This window comes from Bombyx mori, chromosome 22 (assembly GCF_030269925.1).
Source record: "Bombyx mori chromosome 22, ASM3026992v2".
NCBI lineage: Eukaryota > Metazoa > Arthropoda > Insecta > Lepidoptera > Bombycidae > Bombyx > Bombyx mori.
Window position 1 is genome coordinate 13,494,855 of NC_085128.1, and position 23,290 is coordinate 13,518,144.

The 23,290-nt window shown below is 36.5% G+C and overlaps 2 protein-coding genes across 7 annotated transcripts in view; one reads left to right on the forward strand and one right to left on the reverse strand.

Annotated features, from left to right (window-relative positions):
• LOC101744844 (proteasome adapter and scaffold protein ECM29) overlaps positions 1-4,159 on the forward strand; it is a 42,746-nt gene extending 38,587 nt beyond the window's left edge. Inside the window, exons 35-38 of one of the 2 annotated variants that reach the window (XM_062675022.1) lie at positions 331-561; positions 1,337-1,408; positions 2,099-2,233; positions 3,589-4,159. In XM_062675022.1, the coding sequence (XP_062531006.1) occupies positions 331-561; positions 1,337-1,408; positions 2,099-2,226 (431 nt within the window). In that variant the 3' untranslated portion in view covers positions 2,227-2,233; positions 3,589-4,159. The remainder of the gene's footprint in view (positions 1-330; positions 562-1,336; positions 1,409-2,098; positions 2,234-3,588) is intronic. The other variant, XM_038019018.2, reaches the window with a different exon arrangement.
• LOC101743503 (LMBR1 domain-containing protein 2 homolog) lies at positions 3,706-22,088 on the reverse strand. 5 transcript variants are annotated; one of them, XR_009976143.1, is made up of 11 exons: positions 21,493-22,071; positions 21,113-21,300; positions 18,315-18,693; positions 17,268-17,438; positions 15,944-16,121; positions 13,852-14,033; positions 12,795-13,034; positions 10,763-10,964; positions 9,777-9,878; positions 6,408-7,864; positions 3,706-6,336 (listed from the first exon to the last, which is right to left on the reverse strand). XR_009976143.1 is itself a non-coding variant. In XM_004927109.5 (10 exons), exons 1-10 carry the CDS (start codon positions 21,664-21,666, stop codon positions 7,659-7,661), a joined length of 2,055 nt encoding a protein of 684 aa, XP_004927166.1. In that variant the 5' UTR covers positions 21,667-22,088; the 3' UTR covers positions 3,706-7,658. The 5 variants fall into 5 exon arrangements, 2 of the variants coding, with proteins under 2 accessions (XP_004927166.1, XP_004927167.1); XR_009976142.1 differs by having other exon boundaries at positions 6,408-7,897; positions 21,493-22,070; XM_004927109.5 differs by having other exon boundaries at positions 3,706-7,897; positions 21,493-22,088.
• Between the last annotated feature and the right edge of the window lie 1,202 nt (positions 22,089-23,290).

Sequence of the window (23,290 nt, forward strand, 5' to 3'; positions counted from 1 at the left end):
TCACATTATAGACATTTAACTCTGAGAAACAACATTTACATTAAACACTGACAAAAAGCGTGGAGCACAAATGAGTAATAGTCTATACACTACACGGTTAGCTGCTGCGAACTATAGGCGTCGCCATATTGGCTTTGGATGCTCTGACGAGCGCCTTTCACTGTATCCCCACTCGGCGGCCGACCGTCACGCGACATGCAACACACAGACGAAAAAGTTTGAGATGATGTAATAAAAGCTTCATTTTAAAAGTATATTAAACCGTTAATCTGTTGTAACATCATAATTGAAACGACATGATAATTATGGAAATTAATTGTACATTCACAGAGAAATATCAAAACGAATTCTTCGAGCATTGTTCGTCAACGTTCCCCGCGTGCTCGCGCACCACCCAGCTGTCCATACTGATGTCCATCAACTACGTGGTGGAGCGGCTCGTCGTGCTGAACGGCAACGAGCCCATGGACACCGACGCCGATGACGTCACGCCAGCTGACCGCGACAAGGCCGTCAGTGCCGTCATCGGACACGTCGGCGCTGTCATCGACCACACTCTCAGTGAGCTGACATATTACGAACCTATTGTGAAGATTCATTGTGACAGACAATCTGAGTTTCAATTGTTTTTTTTTATTGCTTAGATGGGTGGACGAACTCACAGCCCACCTGGTTTTAAGTGGTTACTGGAGCCCATAGACATCTACAATGTAAATGCGCCACCCACCTTGAGGTATAAGTTCTTAAGTTTCAGTATAGTCAGAACGGCTGCCCCACCCCTCAAACCGAAACGCATTACTGCTTCACGGCAGAAATAGGCGAGATGGTGGTACCTACCCGTGCGGACTCAAGAAGTCCTACCACCAGTAAAGTATAGTAAGTCTTGGTTCTCGTCGACCCCGTCGCTTGCGACGAAGGACTCGATGAGTAAATTAACCCTCAGACACAGCCCACTGAGTTTCTCGCCGGATCTAATCAGTGGGTCGCGTTGCCGATCCGGTGGTAGATTCTGCGAAGCACTGCTCTTGCTAGGGTTCATGTTAGCAACGTCGTCAGGTTTGAGCCCCGTGAGCTCACCTACTGGTTAAGTTTACGCTGAAATAGCCTCTCAAGGCTATCAGCTTAGGTAGGGGAAAAAAAACGCGTCATCTGTGGGTTTTGAGTATTATGTACCTTATATCATTAAATCCGGCCCTACATGCGGCCAATGATCAGAGGCGCTGGAGGGACATTACAAGAAGTAAAATCCTGTCGAAATATGATGGTCACGACCCTCAGCAGTGAGGAAACGACGCGAGGAGGAGGAGGATTATTAAATCTCTCCATTTTGTTTCAGCAAACATCAACCAGGTGCGCCACCGACGGGACGCCCTTAAAATTATGGAAATACTTATCAAACAATTAAAAGGTATGTATGAGTATTTGGAGAACGCCGAGAAAACGGCCTAAATACAACAATGGACTATGTCATTAATAATGTCATTGGAAATAAATGCAATCTAATTGCAAAATAATTGATACTTAGAGATCATGTCTCAAGGTGGGTGGGGGCATTCACATAGACTGGACGTTCACATAGAATACTGTGGTAACTAGGTCACACCAGTTCACCGAATTAAGAAACAAAACGATTTTACCATTTCGAGAGGTGAAAGACTGGTTTTTATTTTTTAGTATTTAGATGGTTGGATAAGCTCACAGCCCACTTGGTTGTTAAGTGGTTACTGGAGCCCATAGACATCTACAACGTAAATGCTCCACCCACCTTGAGATATAAATTCTAAGGCCTCAGTATAGTTACAACGGCTGCCCCACCCTTCAAACCGAAACCCATTACTGCTTCACGACTGAAATAGGCAGGGTGGTGGTACCTACTCGTGCGGACTCACAAGAGGTCATACCACCAGTAAGATAATTGATAAAGATAACTATACGTATTCCCCATATATACTTACATTAAAAAAAAAACAATTCAAACCATCAATTTGTCAATCTGAAGGAAATAGGCATATTTCACTGGAATTGAACCCACGACTCGCACTACGATAAACATTCTGCATTTTATGCGTGTGCCTATAACGGTATTTATTTTGTTTAGATCTCAAAAAACCCGAAGAACTCAATAGGCTAAGGAAAATATACCAGAACTACTCGAAAAATCTATCGAAGGATTCATCACACGAAATCAGAACCAATGCCGACAGTATTAAGGTTCATTTTAAATAGATTAAATGTAAAAAAAATACGATATTAATCAGTTTCAGTGATGAATGTAGTTTGTTTAGTATAAACGTATGTATGTACCTTTATTGTAATATGGATGTGTGTATTGATCTTTTATGTGACGAGGCAACTGATATATTGTGCCGGAATACTTTCGTATGTACGTCTGTGATTGATAGTCCTCGAGCCGCCCTCGTCATGTATTCGAAGGTCAGAAAGAGGACACGTGACGTCAACTGTAGGCCCCAATATGAGTACGGGGTAATGTGCGGCAGGTGCCCGTGGACAACACCGGTGTCGAGGGCAATGAGCCCTCTCGGTGCAAACGGGGTTTGCCCGTCCCCCTAAAGATTTAAATATTGTATGCAAATGAATTTTCGTGAGAATGCGTTCGGTGCAATTTTGATGTTATGCAAAAGAGTGCAAGTGTAGTATGAACAACAAAATCACGATGAAATGTGTCTGACAGATGAGAGTATAAGACAAGGAATATACGGTTTGATATTGTATCTATTAATTATGTGAAGTAATTGTTATGTTTTTATGTTTACTGAAACGCAGAGCTGAGGAATATGCTTAGGAGAAGATGTAGGTACTAACAAAAAACAAGACATTTCCACAACGATCAAGTTTCTATAGTCCGTCTATTATTGACAATTATTTTTATAGAATAGAATTATTGATTTATCCTTTAATTACTCTTATGGCCATTACAAATGTTTTCAAATTAATCATATTTATAATTTATATTGCTTAAATGGATGAACGAGCTCACGTTCTTACCTTGTGTTAAGTAGTTAACGGAACCCGTTGATATCAATACTGCAGTGTCGCCATCCACTTGGGAGTCGTGAATTCGAAGTCACGGGACGGTAGTACAACTGCTCCGCATTCAAATCGAAACGAATTAGAGCTTCGCGGCAGAAATAGATTTGTTCCTACCCGCGCGGACTCACAAGACGCGCTACCACCTCAATAAACCGCATTAAAACTTTTTAAACTCGTGACAAATAAGTTTTGGAGCTTTGGTTTTTTATTAGACGAGGTTATTCTTTCACCGTGAAACTCATTCGTGAAAAATTGGTATTTGGCTGCGGGTTTTGAACATCGGCACGGTCTCATCGCTTGATATGAATGTATCGGAAATCTTACCTTTCAGGCCACTACTACTTCAGTTAATAGACTTGTCTTGTGCAAATGTTTTGTTGATAATGTAATGTTCATACGACGCCCTAATAATGGCGGTAATACTGGATAGCTCCATATTGATAAATTCATTTATGATCAGTAAATTATTTAAAAAAACAAATCTGTTTATTGAATTGATTTTATTATGTATTAAATATTATTGAATTTAATTCGCAGGTTCTTCTGGAAAACTGGCCTTAGTAGATTTTACATTGACTGTACGCTTTTGGATTTTCAATAAAAAGGTTTTGTATGATTAATTTGAAATATTGAGTTTAGTAAAATAAAAAATCATTATAATATTAACATATTCACATCAGCATTTATTAAATAAACCTATGGAATGAAACAAACGTGCCAAAGCACAACAAATTTTAGTGAAAAACAATTCGTATAATATGATTAACTAAATTTACAAAACATTGTTTTTTTTACATTACATCTCTTAAAAACATTGCACAAACTTTATGGTAATGTTTAAAATCTATTCATAAACTCTAGTAAGTAATAAAATAATTACTTTTAAGAAGTTAAGTGATTGTTTAAGAAATAACCTAGTTGCCATGAATTTCAAATAATCGCCATCATCATTCAGCTAATAATAATTAACAGTGGAACGAGAAACAACTACATTTGAATAAGAAAATTAAAATGCATAGAAAATAGATACCAGAATGAAAACTATGTCTACATATAAATTGTAAACGTGTATTAATCTCTAGCCAAATAAACGTGAATACAATTTAGAGTGTGTGTTTTAATCAATCGATTTTGGAGTTTTCACAGCGGTCTTCATACACGCTTACGTCGAAAATAACGCAGATTTATTTATCTCTGCGTTTGCCTGTACTAATCTTTATGAAGCTATATATGTATAAACATACCACGCACGACTCATAAAAATTGACTACAGTCAAAATCTGTTATAACGACATCGAAGGGACTGCTCATATTCAGTCGTAAAAACCGATAGTCGTAACAACCGGTGATGTTTAATGTGTATCGTGCAAGTACAAACAAATCGATAGGGAATTATTGGAAAAATATATTTACATAATACGCGATTTTTCTTCAATATTAATTTGTTTTCTTTTTCTTTGCGACATTTTGAAAGTTTCACGAATAACTCCACAAAGTTTTGGTGCGTCTTGTGTATAGATAAGTAACAAACTAACTGAAGAGATATGAAGAAGCGGGCTTTGACTACCGCATGCACGTGTTTTGTTTCTAAGAATTAGAAAAGACCCTACACTAAACTAAATCCTATTGTTTTCTTTCTTGATTTTAAAAGCCATTGAAGACAAATGTGGATACCTATTGTTTACAATACAGCTTAGCCGGTCGTTCTAACAGATCTAATTCTCCGAAATATTAGTTAAATGTGGTCGTTTTATGAGGTATGTCGTTATTACCAATGTCGTAGAAAGCAATATTTTTAATAAGGCGGTCATATGGCATTCAGCCGGGACCTTTGTTCTTGGTTATTATAACCGGTATGTTGTTCTAAACGATGTCGCAGTAAACGGTTTTGACTGTATTTATGCACATTTGAATAATATATTGTATCATGTAAATTGTGTATTTACGTATTTTCAAGCCTAATCTATACTTTGTTTAGATTTAAAATTTTGTGAATTCGCAATGAACGCATAGAACAGTTGCGGATGAGGGAGGGCCGCGTGCGTCCTCCTAACTGTTTAATCCTTGAGCTGTCACTTAAACAGTTTTATAAATATAATTCTTTTCCGATCGTTTAGTTGAATCGGTTTTCAAGAACAAGTTGCTGAACAAAAAAACTATTGGAATATACTCCCTATAGGTTTTTTTTAGATTAGGATTAACAATAATAATTATTATTGTTTACAATATCCCGATATTATAAGTGTAGAATAAACAATAAATAATGGTAAATTTTCAAATTTTCAAATTGGTCATTAATAATTGTAGTTAGTAATGTATTATTGTAAGTAATCTATGCGACCATATTCAGAGTAAGATTTAATGAAATAATCTATCCAAAGATTTTAGTAGACACTACAAGAAACTTAAAAAAATACATTCGGATCAGTAAATTAAGCGATTTTTGAAAAAGTAAACATAATCACAAGTTACAAACACATATACGTATTGTATTATCGGCGCATATAATAAATTAATATTTTTTGTAGATTAATATAGTTTGAAAATGAAACATTATTCGAAGGCGTTATAATAATAATTAAATATGTTATTTTTTTAATCTTGTCAAACCCATGTGGGATGGATACAAATAACTAGTCACCTGATGTATCGAACTCTAAAAATGTCATTCATAATGACTAAAACGACAGCCGACTCTAAGGCTGACGAGTTGCGGCCAAAATCACTAAATCCCAAATCGCCTCATATTTGTTCATATTTAATAAATAACTCTTAATTCTCACCATAAATAAGGGTATTTTATAATTAAATAAACTTAAATTAATAATCTACATTTACAATGAAATATAGACATAACATACATTTTGTACACAAAAAACTCATATCACATAACACTTATAGAATATAATTTTTGCTCATTCAGTTATTATAATGTTAAATAAATACAAAATTTTACATTTATGATACAGAGCTATTCTAATATATATCTACACATAGCTTATTCTAATTCTTCCTTACTGCTTCTCTTACATAATGAGCTAAACTTGTTTTTTTTTTTTTTTTTTTTTATTCTATCTTTAGTATAATAACAATTATTTTATTAAAAAACAAATTGAATTTCAGGCACCACGCTGAAATTCCCAGTGCGAAACCTTTTTTTGCTATTTTTTTATTTATTTTTTATTGCCCTTGTAGGCAGACGAGCACACGGCCCATCTGATGGTGAGTGGTTACCGTCGCCCATGGACTTCAGCAATGCCAGGGGCAGAGCCAAGCCGCTGCGTACTACATGAATAAAGTCTGAAAGATCTTTGGAAGTAAATACTGTCGATCGAAGCTGCTGTGGACATCTTCACAAGCTTAATACTCTCCACAAGCCTCGTTATCGACGCAAAGGGTCGTTCATAAAACACGTCACGAGAAACATGGACTTGACATTAGACTACCCTCGCTTTGACCCCCTAACAAATATTACGTCAGTATAACTACACATATTCCCACAAATAAGCCCTTACGACAAATAATAGAAAGTTCATAGTTTAATGATTTATATCAATATTAGTTTGAATAAATATGTACTTGAGGGTTTGTTTTGCGGTTTCGCTAGGACGGGACTTTGAATAACGAACATAAATATTATTTATTTATATCTATAGTTCTATGAGCTGCATGGTTTTCTATTCAGTTTTCTTAACTCGCCCTTCTATTTGTACGTATTTTATAGACGACCTAGTTGATGCACTAACAAATATGAAGGTTATATATTTAGAAAAGCGAAGTCTGTTTTATCACTCCGGTAATTATTAGATAAAATAATTTAATTCACGTTTATGAAAAAAACTGTTTTGAGAAAAACGAAACCGTCACACCATATTTTACTAAATCTCGCTTTACCATAAAACGAAATACTTGAAGCTAACCAACGGAAGGGGCTAACACTAAGTAAAACATTGTCGATATTTTTTTTTATTCGCAAAAAAAAAACGATTTTCCTTAAACTCGGTAACAATCAACCAACGTCGATGTATATCGATATCGAATAACCGGGACAATCGATTCGACCGTTTTAGCAACAACCCACATCCCTATTTTGAAGCGACATTAAGCGCGACGTGATTACGTAACCAAAGATAAATTAGAGTGCCAGATTTCTGTCACGAAAAGGACGGAAAACAGCTCCTTCTCTGTCCAGGAAGTTTTACTTCTGTCCGTACTGATGCAATATTTATTTTGTGTAACACTAAAGCGCCCTATAAACGATCAAACCAAAGATCAAACGAGTTTGTTAACTTGCCCGTAGATTCAGTTGTCTCCTTGCCGTAACAAGGCGTCGTGTTGAGGAATCTGAGATCTTGTTTGACAAACACCCCTATACACGTTCAAACTTGTTTGTCGAACACGCCGTCAATCAAGATTTCCATAAAACTCGTCAAACACAAACAAAGCTGCACTGTTTTTTTTTTATTGCCTGCTTTTAGGCAGACGATCATACGGCCCACCTAATGGTGAGTGGTTACCGTCGCCCATGGACTTCAGCAATGCCAGGGGCAGAGCCAAGCCGCTGCCTACAAATAATTTGATCGTTTACAGGGCGCTTTATATTGCACTTAAACATCGTCAAACAAGCCCCTGGGAGGCATTGTCATTTTATCCCGCCTACCGTCGTACTCGGTTCGCACAGTCGGCAGGGCGCTGTCCCCGAACCGATGCTCGATCTCGTCTTCCAGCGTCAAGTCGGAGCGGTTGTAGGGCATCTCCGCGCGCTCGTAGTCCGGCACGGCGGCGCTGCTGCGGTCCGGCCCCGCGTAGTACTCTGTGTCCACGTCGTGCAGCAGCCCAGTGCGGGCTGGAATGTGACCGAGATGCACAATAACTGCCGATATATCGCCTTTTCGCATTAAAAGTGTACAATTTCCGAAAGTCTTCGAAATTGAGCTAATATGCGTAAAAAAATTTGGTATCCACCAGTATTTTTCTCATTAATATTGTCAAAAGAGGGTAGTTTAGTTTTTTTTTTTGTTTACCTATGTTTTGACTACTATTAACAAAATTAATACGATGTTACGGTACATAATTTTATCTTCCTTTAAAAGACATATAATGTGACTGGTAAAAAATAAAAAATAAATGTTGCAAATATTAAAAATATCACTAAACCTTTAAAACACTCTCGTGTAAAATTAGTAAGTTTTGAGATTATACAGTTTTAACGCGAGAAGACGATATTAGTAATGTCACGAACAGAACGTGACTGATGTCTATTATAGATTTTTTTTTTATTGCTTAGTTGGGTGGACGAGCTCACAGCCCACCTGGTGCTAAGTGGTTCCTGGAGCCCATAGACATCTACATCGTAAATGCCGCCGCCCACCTTGAGATGGAAGTTCTTTTTTTTTTTTTTTTTAATCCTACCTAAGCAGATAGCCCTAGTGGCTATTTCAGCGTAACCCTAACTTTAGTAGGTGAGCTCACGGGGCTCAAACCTGATGACGTTGCTAACACGAACCCTAGCAAGAGCCGTGCTTCGCAGAATCTACCACCGGATCGGAAACGCGACCCACTGAGAAGATCCGGCGAGAAACTCAGTGGGCTGTGTCTGAGAGTTAATTTACTCGTCGAGCCCTTCGTCGCAAGCGACGGGTTCGACGAGAACGGTGACCGGTGCTTGAAGTACCCAAAAGCACCGTTAGTGGATCGGGAGGATCCGAGATGACGTGTTTTGGGCGACGTCGACTGCTTTCCATTCGGTCCGCAGGATCGGGAATGAAGTAAGTTCTTAGGTCTCAGTATAGTTACAACGGCTGCCCCACCCTTCAAACGCATTACTGCTTCACGGCAGAAATAGGCGGGGTGGTGGTACCTACCCGTGAGGACTCACAACACTTCCTACAACCAGTAAGATTTAATATTTACGATTTCTTCGTTTTTATCAGTGTGGTATTTTGTTCTCTAAGAGTAAAAAGGTAGCAAATTACACATTCACATGAATATTATTCTTAAATACCTACTTATAATAATATGGAATATTCTAAAATGGTTGAACAAAGTTAAAAGACTTAATTGTTTTTTCTATACAATATTAAGAAAACGAAATTTAAAGACTTTTCTTTTTTAAATTATTATTTTATAAAAGTATTATTGAATTAAGTAAAACTGAACTCCTCTTTTTTCTCAATGACAGACAGTTCAGTCAATCTATCTAAAAAATATTTTTCTAAATACTAAAAAGTGTCAAAGGTTTTACATAAAAATTGCATAAAAAAGGTTTTTCTTTACATACTTTTGAAACTTGTAAAATTTTTATGATTATTTTGCACTCTATTTAATGTTACACAAGGTCGATAATTAGTTGATTTTGACTAATTTCTCTACTAATATATTTTTTGAAAAAGAATAAAATATTATATTTATGACTAGCTGACCCGGCAGACTGCGTAGTGTCTCAATCGATAAATAAAAGACCTAAACTTTTGTGTAAAATAAACTTAAAACAAACAAAAGGAATCCGTCCGACGGGGGACACATCAAAGGGAAAACAAAATTGTTATTTTAATTTATATTCCGAGCATTTTCATATTTTAAACCTTCTCTGGACTTCTACAAATAACCAAACCAAATATCAAAATTAGTCAAATTGGTCCAGCCGTTCTCGAGTTATAGCGAGACTAACGAACAGCAATTCATTTATATATATAGACTAATATGTTAAAGTGCATTCGTGTTACCTCCATCATTGGTGTCCCTGTTGGTGCGGTACTTCGTGAACCTCTCGCTGTAGTCGCGTCGTCGGCTCATGGACTCCTCGGCGCGTTGCCGCTTGCGTTTTTCTACAATTCATATAACGTATTAACAACTATTCGTCACTGTCAAACCATGTGCAAAAACTTTATTTTAAATTAACGAGTAAAAACATTTTCGTATAAAATTTTATATGAAGGTGAATTTTTAAGAACTATAACAAATGAAAGCTATAGATAAATATTAAAGCTATTAAACACATAACAGTTTTTTTATACGGTAGATATAGGGGCTGTAAGCTATACGAAAAGGTCAAAAAGTAAAAATCTCAAAAAGTACACATAGCAGATTTTGGTTTGACAACAACGTATTGTTTTTTTAGCCGAGGCGGACATACTGGCATCCGATGCTGAGCGGAGTCCGGAGCTCATAGTGAATTGTCATTACTAAATTTGAGACACTAGATCAGCGGTCGGGGAACTTTTTTAATTCGAAATCGCTTCTTTTTAGCATCTTTCATATTATAGACACCATGATAATTTTTAAAACAAAACGATAATTTAAAATGTAATTTAAACATCATTTATTCAATTTATCAATGTAATACCTAGTAATCAATAACGGTAATAATAGTAATATATTATGTAATATATAGTTGAGGATAAAAAATCGCCCCCACAGAAAATATAAGTAAATGATCATTTCTTGTTGTTTTATAATTCATATGATATTTTTCTTGTATTATTAGACGAAAAGTTAGTTAAAATTTTATATATAGCCCCCATAAAAAACCTTTTTTTAATTTCAATGATTTTTTTGGGTAAAAATTCGGGAGTTTCATTTTTACCACCCCCCCCCCAAATTTCATATTACCATTTGGGGTAAATCACCCCACGGTTCCCCGACCGCTGCACTAGATTAAAGCCGCTGCATCGTTTCGGGAGCTGTAGCTTGGCCCTTCCCTGATACGCACCTCGCTTCACGATCTCCCTTCCTTCATCCACCAGATCCGTTGTTAGCTCATCGTCCCCCACGAACTGCTGGAAGCCGCACAGCGTGAGGACGCGGCTGCCGAGGGACAGGTACGTCGCCAGGCACAGCAACACCACCAACATGGGGAAGTAAATGTTGAAGCCCTCCGCTATGATGCCCAATACGTCCATGTGACCCATTATCTGTTGATTAAATTACTGGGTTAGTTTATAAAGACTTCCTGGGTTGAGGTAAATATAGTGATAAGTAAATAGTAAGTAAGTAATGACTGAAACTGGGGGGTGACTGAAAATCAGCGCTGTTAGATTTGTCGACCTTGAACAGCATTAGCTGAGCCACCTCCTTTTGCCTCTTTCTTTTTTTTGTATTTTTTTTGTATTTAGTGATATTAGGCATTGGCTGGTGTTGGCCGAGACATTAGCTGATGGTAGTTGGTCAGGTTGACGGGAGATCACGCGTATGCTCACCTACCCGCTGGTCTGATCTGGTAAAGACGCTCACCGGCCTGCCAATAACCGAGGCTATAAAGACCGCTGAGGACAGAAAGACATGGGGAAGCATTGTGCATCGAGTAGTCCACATTTCAAATTAGACACGACCTTCAGCAATGAAGAGACCGACTTAGAAGACATTGGCTAGGTTAAAAAGCCATAGCTCAACAGATAAAATATTTTAATTCATCGATTGAAACGCCGCCTCTTACATGTAGATATTAGATAAAAATAAACTAGTTCTAGGAGTGGGTAATATCGGTTTTGCCGCGTATCGAATCATATCTATATATCGAGGATCAATATCGGATATTGAATCTATATATTTTCTGAATCTATATATTGATGGATGCTAGTAGATTTTCTCGATTCATGATATTTGAGATTTGAAACGATACGATGATATAATATCGTATAGATATAGATTTAAGTCAACGTTATACGGTTGGTTTTCTGATATAAATTTATAATATGATCTTAAAGTAATAAAAAGAACATGAAAATAAAAATATCAAAAAAACTTTCCTTCATGCTTTTACCAGGCTTAGGACTGGCTTCATTATTTTCAGTTTTTAGTATTTTGTGTCTTAATTTAAAATTACAAAATATACCAAAAGAGTGTAGATTTCAAAAGTTTAATACAAACACAAGAAATAAACTCAATTATTTGGATTCAACTAAAAATAGAAAAATGTGTACTTTAAAAATCAAACACAAAAAACTTTTGAGTATTTATAAACACTTGTCCAAAAATTCTAGTTCAAGGTCAAAGCGCGTGAAATTAAATTCAACGATGCAAATAGGCTATACTGCATTCAAGTTAGGGTCGAAAGTTGAAACTTCTTTCCTTAATTGTATCCTGCTGATACGCTAAGAATAATCTACAGACATATGGACTTAAATATAAGGTTTACAATTGTATGGATAATGCCTGTTTCTGTTTCATTCATCACATGATATCCCTATCGTGCGCTCACTCACTCTGGCCGATTCGATACGAACCAAACGAATATTGCTGATATTAACGAATCGGTACGATATGCCGATGCGCATCACATCGAGCAATATCGTGTATCGGCTGATATCGAAATATAGATTTCGATTCACGAATCGGTACGATATGGCGATGCGCATCACATCGAGCAATATCGTGTATCGGCTGATATCGATATATAGATTTCTTGCGGGGCGATATCGGATTCAACGATATTGCTACGATATATAGATATTGAATCTATATACGATTTATATCACCCACTCCTAACTAGTTCCAATAGTTTCCAATGAATGAGAACTCAACAAGGACTTGCAGTAGTATGGCCACACTGAATAACCGTAAGGGTGACCACGAAACTATTTCTGTGTCGGAGCAGTCAAGTGTTCTGATGTTGTAGGGCGAGGCAGTCGTTATACAATACCACTGAGACTTCCGTTGACCTTTGGCAACCACTCAGCATCTGGTATACCGTTCAACCGTCTAGTGCAATAATGTGCACTTATTCTTCTCTCGTATTATCTCACCTGTGTATATGAAGTTTCCATGACTCTTTCCTTAATAACATGAGAATCCATATGGATCAGACTTAGAAAGTTCAAGCACATGGCCGGCGTTAGCCTGCAGACCATCATTCCGGAGAATATCAAACTGTATTCGTTAGTCTGATGATGAGGCGCCAGGTAATACAAGTTCAGCAGTCTGATCTTCAGCACCGTGGAGTACGCGCAGTAGAACATGTACGCTATCACTACGGTCGATATTGTCTGGAAATGGAAATAATTTTATTAATACACTAGCTGTACCAGTCCGCTTCGCTGGGCATTTAAAATTAGCATTATTATTTCTCACCCCCACAAAGATTCTCATAATTAACGCACCCGCAACTGGTGTAGGGAGTCCAACACTCATATAAATATTAGCCTATCCATGAAGTACATGTATTTTCTACGTGGATACCAAGTTTCAAGTCAACCGGATGCATGGTTCAGTAGTTATAACGGAACATCCGTAAAAACCACGAGATTTATATATTAGTATAGATATAACACTAAATGTGTATTTTGTATCTCTATGATTAGAGCATGTTCTTTGAATTCATATAACAAAACCATTTGTGTGCAGTACACACGGGGTAGACGTGAAACCTTTAGAAGTATTATATCTCGTTCTCCCGTAATATTTATAATACACTTGAACATGTGGATATAAATGTATTCATTATAAAGACAGAATTTTGTATTAATTTAGTAACAAGAATTTAATATCAAAACATAATAAAATAATACCACGTTATATTTATAAACATTAACAAAAGCAAAACATTAACTGTCCCTTTCACACTTATAAGCAAGACCGCGCGCGAGAGAGATGGGCAGACTTTTCATGATGCGCATGCAGTGCGACGTCACGCCGCGCGCTTATGCACAAACACTACACAAGCGCAACGTGAATGTATTGAACGTGAGCTACACGTTAGGCGGAGTGGGGGGTGTTAGGTTTTATTTTCGTTACGGAATTTCTTGATGCGATCGCCACGTTCAAAGTCCGCGATAAAAGCTATGTAATAAGCTTAATACTGACCACAATAGCTGCATAGTTATAAGTCTCTCCAGCTGCTATGACCACGTTAGCGAACACTGACAGGACTGGTTTCTTGCAGAAGAACGTCATTTCGGACCAGACCACCGCCACGGACATTATGCCGGTGATTATTGCCATGCCCTTAAGGAAATATTGCTTGAGGAAGCACTCCCAGTACCATTCTGAGAAGAGATATAGAAAATTTATGTTTTTATCATCACCATGATCATGATCAGTCCAAAGATGTCCACTGCGAGACATAGGTCTCCCCCAACCTCGGGGGAAGCTGCCTTAGCTGCGTTTTCCAGTTCTCAGTTGCCAGTCGAGAACTTTTCAGCCCGCTTGCCGTCTCTTCTTGTTTATGAATTGTTTAATATAGTTAATCAATCTAGGGTTTCATCGAAATTTTCATAAACATTATACTCAAAGTGACGTTTCAGTCGACTTTCAGTTTATGTGGTGAATAACTTCGATCAACGATAGTAACTAGATTTCGGGTCGGTGCATAAAATCCGTCTCGTCAAATAACAGCGCACTTGAAATGTGAGCTCTTATTTTGTTTAGTACACTTCAAACACAGCCAATGTCAACCCGTCTCACAATACCGCAGTGTGTATTCAAAAGTTGCAAAAATAAGGCCCGATAAAGCAATTTAACGGCCGGAGTATCTTACTTTCGGTAAGTACATGAAGTATAAACTATATTGTAAGCTTTAAACTTATAAATAATATTAAATTTTGAACAAAATTACCGATTTTTAACCACCGCTACAAATGTTGGCCAAAGCTCGGCCAACACATGGACAAACTTTTGCTTAACAGAACAGTAAATGCATGGAGTAGATTTGTGTTGTAATAATTTTTTAAAATTTGTTAGCAGCACTTCAAAATTAGTTGGTTAAAATTGGTTAACGCTGCTTTTGTGTCTGTTTGTTGGACTCTCATTAGATACTTAGCTTTCCATTTTTATTTTAGCTTTCCTAGCAATCACGTGTGCAGAATGGATCTCAATTGTCGCCAGAGAAACAAGAGATGACTTTTATAAGCCAGCTAAGAACTCCGCTTATTGACACTGGACATCTTTGCCTTCCGTGCTCACGGCTACTGAAATGTGGCCGAAACATTGTAATAAAAATACCACGCTTGAAACCGTTGAAACGTTGTTTTATTATGTGCACTGGTCGCGAAAACTTAAAAATATATATTACACAAAAACGTAACGCTAATAAAATAATAAGTAATGTATAGATACTAACAAACATACATTTCCAAAACATAAAAAGTAAACAACTAAACTTTTACTTTAATTCATTAATAAATTATTTTAGTGTTAAGCGCGACTCCCTTACCTCCTGTAGTAAATAGAAATCGGCATTTCAAGAAGCAAAAATAAATAAAGCAAAACGATGTTAGTTCTCAGAGCAATTAAGGGAAAAGTTACTTTATTTGTTGCGCCTTAAGATTAATTTAACATTAAAAGTTGTTTAAAATATGTCTTTTTATTGGTAAGTGACAGGAGTAATTTATTGCTTTGCTCGTTTTATGTGACGAATGATCGTAAGTATTAGATAATGTTTTGGAGATTTGTGACTTTATTACTAGGTGCCATAGTTGTTATTAGTTTGAAAGTAAAAGTGTTTCAAAACTTTTTTCTCCGTTTGTTAGTAAACGAATGTAGCTATATAAGTATATATTCACGCGGACAGTTTTTGCTTTAATTTTGTACGTATCCCTTTATCTAGTTACTATTGTTGATCGAAGGTGAATAACGTTTTAATAGTCGTAATTTATTTCTTTAAAAACGACGGTATTTGAAGATCATATCGGATATATAGTATTTAAAAAAAAAAACTGACTTCAATTAGCACTGGCACATCATTTCCGCCCCACTTCCCTCAGACACTAAGTAAAAAGCCAACGGATCCAGTTCGGTTTCGACTTTCGTGCCGGAGCGGGTCTCTCTATCTTTGTAAAATATACAATATGTTCAATATTAGGGTCATTTTTCGTTACAATTAAATTGCATGACATGGCCACGGCACGTCTTCACACTTGTGCAGTTCTCTTACTATGAAGAAATATAGTTCGGTTACCTAAAATGGGCGGGTACAATATTCGCTGTAGTTTCGGTCGTGGTGTGGGAAAGAAATGTTGGAATCTCCTGTCTGGCAGGCGCTGGTTGGAGGCCACGTCCTCCAGGTGGAATATACGTTCCAGTGACAGGCCCCACTGGGTCTCCGTCCGTTGGAGGACGTGAAGCGCTTTGATTGTCTGTCAATTATATTATTCATTAAGTGAAACTTTTATTACATCGTCTCAAACTTTTTCGTCTGTGTGTTGCATGTCGCGTGACGGTATACGCCTATAGTTCGCAGCAGTTGACCGTGTAGTGTCTAGACTATTACTCATTTGTGCTCCACGCTTTTTGTCAGTATTTAATGTAAATGTTGTTTTTCAGAGTTAAATGTCTATAATGTGAAAAAAGTTTCACTTTTACCGTGGTTTCATAAAACCACACAATCCTTTATTACTTGTTTAGTATTAATAAAAAAAAAATTGTCTCAATGGTTGAACGAGACCACAGATTAATTGTTTTATAAATAGTTGCCGGAACTGGATTGGATGACTGATTCGTGGCAGAGTGGTGGTGCGTACCTGCGGTGATGCGCTGGTTACAATATCCTGAACTACTAGTCAATGTTCGCGATAGTACAATGTGTAACACTCATAAAAACTTTAAAGGCTTCACTATAAATATGTCCTTTTTTTCGTTATAGTACCTATTAGACAACGTAATAATCACTTTATTCACCAAAAAGTACATTTTTAATCTCTCAACATATGAGGACCAGTTTCCACTGTTTACAGCGAATTCTTTCAACTGTCCCACCGACATAATTATAAATGGAAATTAATTAGTTCAAAACAAAGAAAAACTGGCCACAAATTGTTTTTTTCCCGCTTTTGCCACTAATACATAATAGACAACGTGCGTTGTGACCACCGTTTACTGACACACTCAATACCCACAAACATAACACGTTTTAACTAAAGTGGTCCGTGGTGTGAAAAATAACGCTATGACACGTCCTTCTTCAAACGAGGGTTGTGGAGAGTATTAAGCGGTAGGCAGCGGCTTGGCTCTGCCCCTAGCATTGCTGAAGTCCATGGACGACGGTAGCCACTCACCATCAGGTGGGCCGTATGCTCGTCTGCCTACAAGGACAATAATAAAAAAAGCGATGAAACTACAGCAATTAAGTTTTTTTTTTATTGCTTATATGGGTGGACGAGCTTACAGCCCACCTGGTGTTAAGTGGTTACTGGAGCCCATAGACATCTACAACGTAAATGCGCCACCCATCCTGAGATAAAGTTCTAGGGTCTCAAGTATAGTTAGAAATCGGATCAAATTACCTTTTTATGCAAATTGACTAGAGACTTGAGGGAGGGCGAGGCGGGGCGCTCGGGCGGTGGGCGTGACGTCATCCGGTCGCGCAGCTGTACAGGGAGCTTCTGCACGATGGTCTCCACGTGGCGGTGCAGAGGATGCCCCGGACCCACGGCCGCCGTTATTGCACTTAAACTCTGAAATTGAACATGTGTCAATCATCCATTGTTGAGCTTAATACAAGAATCGGTTTTGCTACATCTAATAATTATTAATAATAGTGATGTCGTTTTGAGGTCGATTCATTCTCAAAACTTCAAAATTATTCTGACCTCAAAACGACATCACTATTATTAATAATTATTAAAAAATAATAATAATAATAATAGTTATGTCGTTTTGAGGTCCCTTATATACATAGTAAATCGTATTTTGGTCTTCACGATACAGGCTGTGCCTAGTGTGAGGATCATTGATAAATATTATATTGTTGATACCATCTGTGTAATCTCTTAATTTGTCAAATATGTAAATAGTATTCTAGATCATGATTTAAGAGTTTAGTAAATAAGATTAAGTGTAGTAAATAAATTTATTATGATGATTATTATTATTAATATTTCCATAGAAAAAAAAATTGGAGTTTGTTTAGCAGGGAGAGCTTAATTATTTACAATAATACAAAAAACAAGTTCCTGATACTGAAATGGTTATAAATATATTATAATATAATATAGTTGTGGAATAATAGATTCGATTTTTTAGATATTTGAAAAGCTAGCTCATGAAGCATCTGTTGTTAACTGATTACCAGAATCCATAGGTATAGCTTACGTCAATACTCTACCTTGAGACATAAGAACTAAGTCGCCTTTGTATTGTATATTTCATATCAGAACGCATATCTGCTTAGTGGCAGAATAGGCAGGGTAGTGATGCCTTTCTGTGCGGGCTCAGATCATGCCAATGGAATTACACCACTATCATCAGGGCGCATTTCTTATGTTTTCTTGAAGCATGGAAATCTGGATATGTTTTAGGCAAATAAAAAAAACTTCTGTAAAATTACTTACATCTAATATGTCATCTACAGTTTCCTCAGCTTCGCACTTGTCAGTACTAAGTTTTGCTATTTTGAAATAACTGTATGTCAATGTATAATTCTTTTTTGAGTTATTCCATAAATTTCTTGGTACTTCAACTAAAGCATATCCTAGTAACAAAATCAATAAAAATAGACCCCAAGTGTTACTTGCAGATGAAGCTATTGCTTTTATTTTCGCACCGTCTAATGATACACCCGGTTTCAAGGCAATGTATATGAGGAGAATGCCACATATCAGTAGGTACGAGCCATAGTATATGGCATTGTCAACTAATGCAGATTTTAGTTTTCCTTTCACTGTAAAGTCACCTGCTTTACTGTACGACTGCATCATCGGCATTATTAACCTGGAAAATTTAAAGAAATTAAATTCCATAAGTCGTATGGTTTAAGGTTTACTGGTGGTAGGACCTCTTGTGAGTCCGCACGGGTAGGTACCACCGCCTCGCCTATTTCTGCCGTGAAGCAGTAATGCGTTTCGGTTTGAAGGGTGGGGCAGGCGTTGTGACTATACTGAGACCTTTCATTCCCGATCCTGCGGACAGAATGGAAAGCAGTCGACGTCGCCCTAAACACGTCATCTCGGATCCTCCTGATCCACTAACGGTGCTTTTAGGTACTTCAAGCACCGGTCACCGTTCTCGTCGAACCCGTCGCTTGCGACGAAGGGCTCGACGAGTAAATTAACTCTCAGACACAGCCCACTGAGTTTCTCGCCGGATCTTCTCAGTGGGTCGCGTTTCCGATCCGGTGGTAGATTCTGCGAAGCACGACTCTTGCTAGGGTTCGTGTTAGCAACATCGTCAGGTTTGAGCCCCGTGAGCTCACCTACTAAAGTTAAGGCTACGCTGAAATAGCCGCTAGGGCTATCAGCTTAGGTAGGGAAAAAATATAAAAAAAAAAAAAAAAAGAGACCTTAGAACTATATCTCAAGGTGTGTGGCGCATTTACGTTGTAGATAGATGTCTATGGGCTCCAGTAACCACTTAACACCAGGTGGGCTGTGAGCTCGTGCACATATCTAAGCAATAAAAAAAAAAAAGGCATAATACTAATATTAATAGTCAATGATTTGTAATGCAAACATCATTCGAGAATTAATTGAACAGATTTATATTTTTGGACAAGCACATAATTACTATTTTGACTCTTTGATTTACTTGGAGCAGAACTCATTTACAATAATAGTACATAAAATAAAGTATTATGAACAAATATTGTATATTAATGGGATTTATAGTATGAGCCATCAATAGCAATTCAAAGTTATTCAATACTTCCATGTTATAGAGAAATATCCAATCAAATGCAAAAGAAAATGTACAAAAATATTTCATATTACATAATTCATGATAGAGTGAAGAAAATATCTACACGTTGTTAACAAGATTCATAAATAAATAAATTAAAAACTAATTTCAAAACCGTGTCATACAAAAAACATTAAGATTCACACATGTTGATATCTGTTATCAATTTATTTACAATTGCCAAAAGGTAAATAAAATAATGTTTGTTTTGATAACACTATATCATTTCACTAATAGATATATTTTATACTGATATGTTGGATAACTAAAGAAACCAATTTGATGTTCCATTAAATGTAGGGCAAGCGTTTTCTAACAATTTTTTATATGAAAAAAATAGATTTACTGATAATGTATGTACTAACACTTACATTGAAACTATTACTGACTCCTATGACTGAAATTGTATGATTTGTCATCAGACATATATTTGAAGGTGAAATGTTTATGTCTTAATTTTAGTAATTAAATATTTTAACAGAATGTAGTAAAAAAAGCTCTGATTTATTAGATTCAAACATTAAAATAATTTATATTTCAATTGCATAAATACATGAATGATGGAAATGAAATCTATATAAAAATTGTAGACATTTTGTGTTATATTGTTTATATTGAGTCACATTTCTTCAAGGTTCAATTAAAAATACAATTGATATAATAATAATAATAATAAAACAATATAACACAGAATAGGGTTGAATTAGTTTGTATAAAAATTCACACCGTAATTTACTGTTCATGGATGTATAGATTATGTAAGAACAACCTTATGCCATAATAATTACCAACATATTATTAAATAATGTATTGAAGTAGTTATTTCAAGAACTTTATGCCAGTCTGAAGGTGAAGTGTGGCCTAAAGGATAAAACATCTGGTGCATTCGTGTCGAGCAATGCAACGGTGTTCGAATCCCTCAGGTGGGTACCAATTTTTTTAATGAGGCACTTAACATATGTTGACAATTGGCTTCCACAGTGAATAAAAAACATTGTGTAATAAAATTTAAGCCCTCAAAATTATAATTTACGTAATTACTGGTGGTAGGACCTCTTGTGAGTCCGCACAGCGTGGTACCACCACCACCCTGCCTATTTATATCACAAATGTTGGCCTGAAGTAGGAATCTAAATCACAACTCTTGGTCCAGCAGTTAGAGATAGTAAACTGTGGGCCCCCAGGTAATTGAAACGGTAAATAGGAATTTGTTTAGAAGTTAAATTATTTTTTACTCAAGCATGAAGTGTCAAAAAAGTTGTTATACTATTTCTACAATGAAACAGTCTTGCTTAATGGTTTAAGGGGTTGGACACCTATAATTGATGCAATGTGAATTCTACAGCTTGTCTCAAACTATGGTCAGGGCCAGGTAAGTCCTGAACATATTGTCTTATCACTTAAAAATTCACTATTTATAAAGTAAGCCAGTTATGAAAAAAGTGTGGTTCCTCACCAAGTCAGACATTGTGATGTCCAATAAACAACCCTCCACAGATTAGTAAAAACTTCCTTATGTACATAGCTCCAAGGTTCCTGACATGGCACAATGGGCGGAGTTGTTGTAGATGATACATTGTTAATTACAGCTCTTTCTGCTATTGCAATTGTGGAGTTATCTTCTAGACATTGACGGTAAACGGTCTAGAAAAAAAATTGAGACATTTTATCAACTATTTATGTAATTATGCATATTTTTAAATTAATCAATGAAAGAGAGATCACAAACCCTCAAAGTGGGTGACTTATTTTATGAAATAATGAAATAAAAGACATAAGCGAAAACACAATAAATAAAAATTTATTAATTTTGAAAATTATGTTATTGGGTCTTACCGACGTCACGTCCAATGGCAAGAGGAACATAATAACAAAAGAAAAGTACCATGCTGTTAGCACTGATACTGTCACCAATATGTGATTTCTATAACAATCTCCATATCGGTACAAAAGCGTCGCGGCGAGCACGAACGCCGATATTATTTCGACCACGAACAACGTGTAAACCATTTTAATTTGATGTCTTCAATTTTCCACTTTTAGCTGTTCTTGGTTGTTCTCTCCAAACGTTCGCAGCTTCGTGCTGTAACTTTTCGAAACGTATTTGAGTATTAGATTTCAAAGGCAACAATTTAGGCCGTTCTATTTCGTACTCAGATGGACATTCTTCGTAGAAAAGAAGCCCAGAATCGGGCAAAATAGGATCGAAATCAACAATTTTATTATTCGTCGTTTTGTTCTCTTCGGACATATTTTTTAAATAAAAAACATTTGCCACGAATACATTGTTTTCGGTAAACTTGTAAAATCAATTACTGTTTATTTTTTGGTCGCAGAAAAATTAAATAATAACTTTTGACTTGTGATATCATCAATTTACAATAAAAATGTAGTCACTGTCACTAGTCTGTATTAAACATTTCTCAAAGCGTAATCTATGTGGTAGCCATAGATAAAATACTTTATTGATGACAGCTCAGCTGTGGCTCACTAAATTTGGCCCCCTTTTTTATTTTCGGTTTTATTTTATTTTTGATTATTTGTCCGTCGTTTGTTCGTTAATGTTCGAATGTAAAAATTGTTTGTTCGTCTTTTATTTATTTATAATTAATTAAACAAATGATCACCCTTAAGTTGGTCCCCCTTACTACCGTTATAACCTATTGTTATTCTAATACAATAAGGTTTTGACTTTATGTTTCAGTTCAAAGTGATCACGGACACTCAACACGAGGTGTTAACGAGTTCTGATAATCGTTGCGTGTAAACCCAGTGTGAGCTGTTTAACTTGTCTGCACATCAACGTTAATTAAACATACAAAATAGATATAGAGAAAAATATAATAGAGAAAAATATTGCGTGAATAAGTTTATAATATTCTTTAATTGAAAAAAGTTCTTCAATGCCGTTTGGGTTAGGGGTTTTCTGCTAGAAATTATCATGTAATGAAAATCATGGAATATCATGGAATGAAGTCGTCGTGGCCTAAAGGATAAGACGTCCGGTGCATTCGTATCTAGCGATGGAGCGGTGTTCTAATCCCGCAAGCGGGTACCAATTTTTTAAATGAAATACGTACTTGACGAATGTTCACGATTGACTTCCACAGCGAAGGAATAACATCGTGTAATTAAAATCAAACCCGCAAAAATTATAATTTGCGTAATTACTGGTGATAGGACCTCTTGTGAGTCCGCACGGGTAGGTACGCCTATTTCTGTGTCAAGCAGTAATGCGTTTCGGTTTGAAGGGGGGGCAGCTGTTGTAACTATACTGAGACCTTAGAACTTATATCTCAAGGTGGCTGGCGCATTTACGTTGTAGATGGGCTCCAGTAACCAGTTAACACCAGGTGGGCTGTGAGCTCGTCCACCCATCAAAGCAATAATAAAACGAAAAATCGTTGTACTCATGGCTCCTTGTCTTGAACTCAAACTAATGTGACCTTTAAATACATCCGACTCTGATACATTATTTTAATGTACACATTTATTAAGTGTATACTTAATGTACAGTTGTGTTTCTAAATCTGAATCTTAAAGTAATAGCTTTAAAGGCGAAATTGAAAAATCAAATACGATTCGAATACCTTTAAGTGTTGTTTGCTTTTGCGGAGTTCTGTATACTTACAAA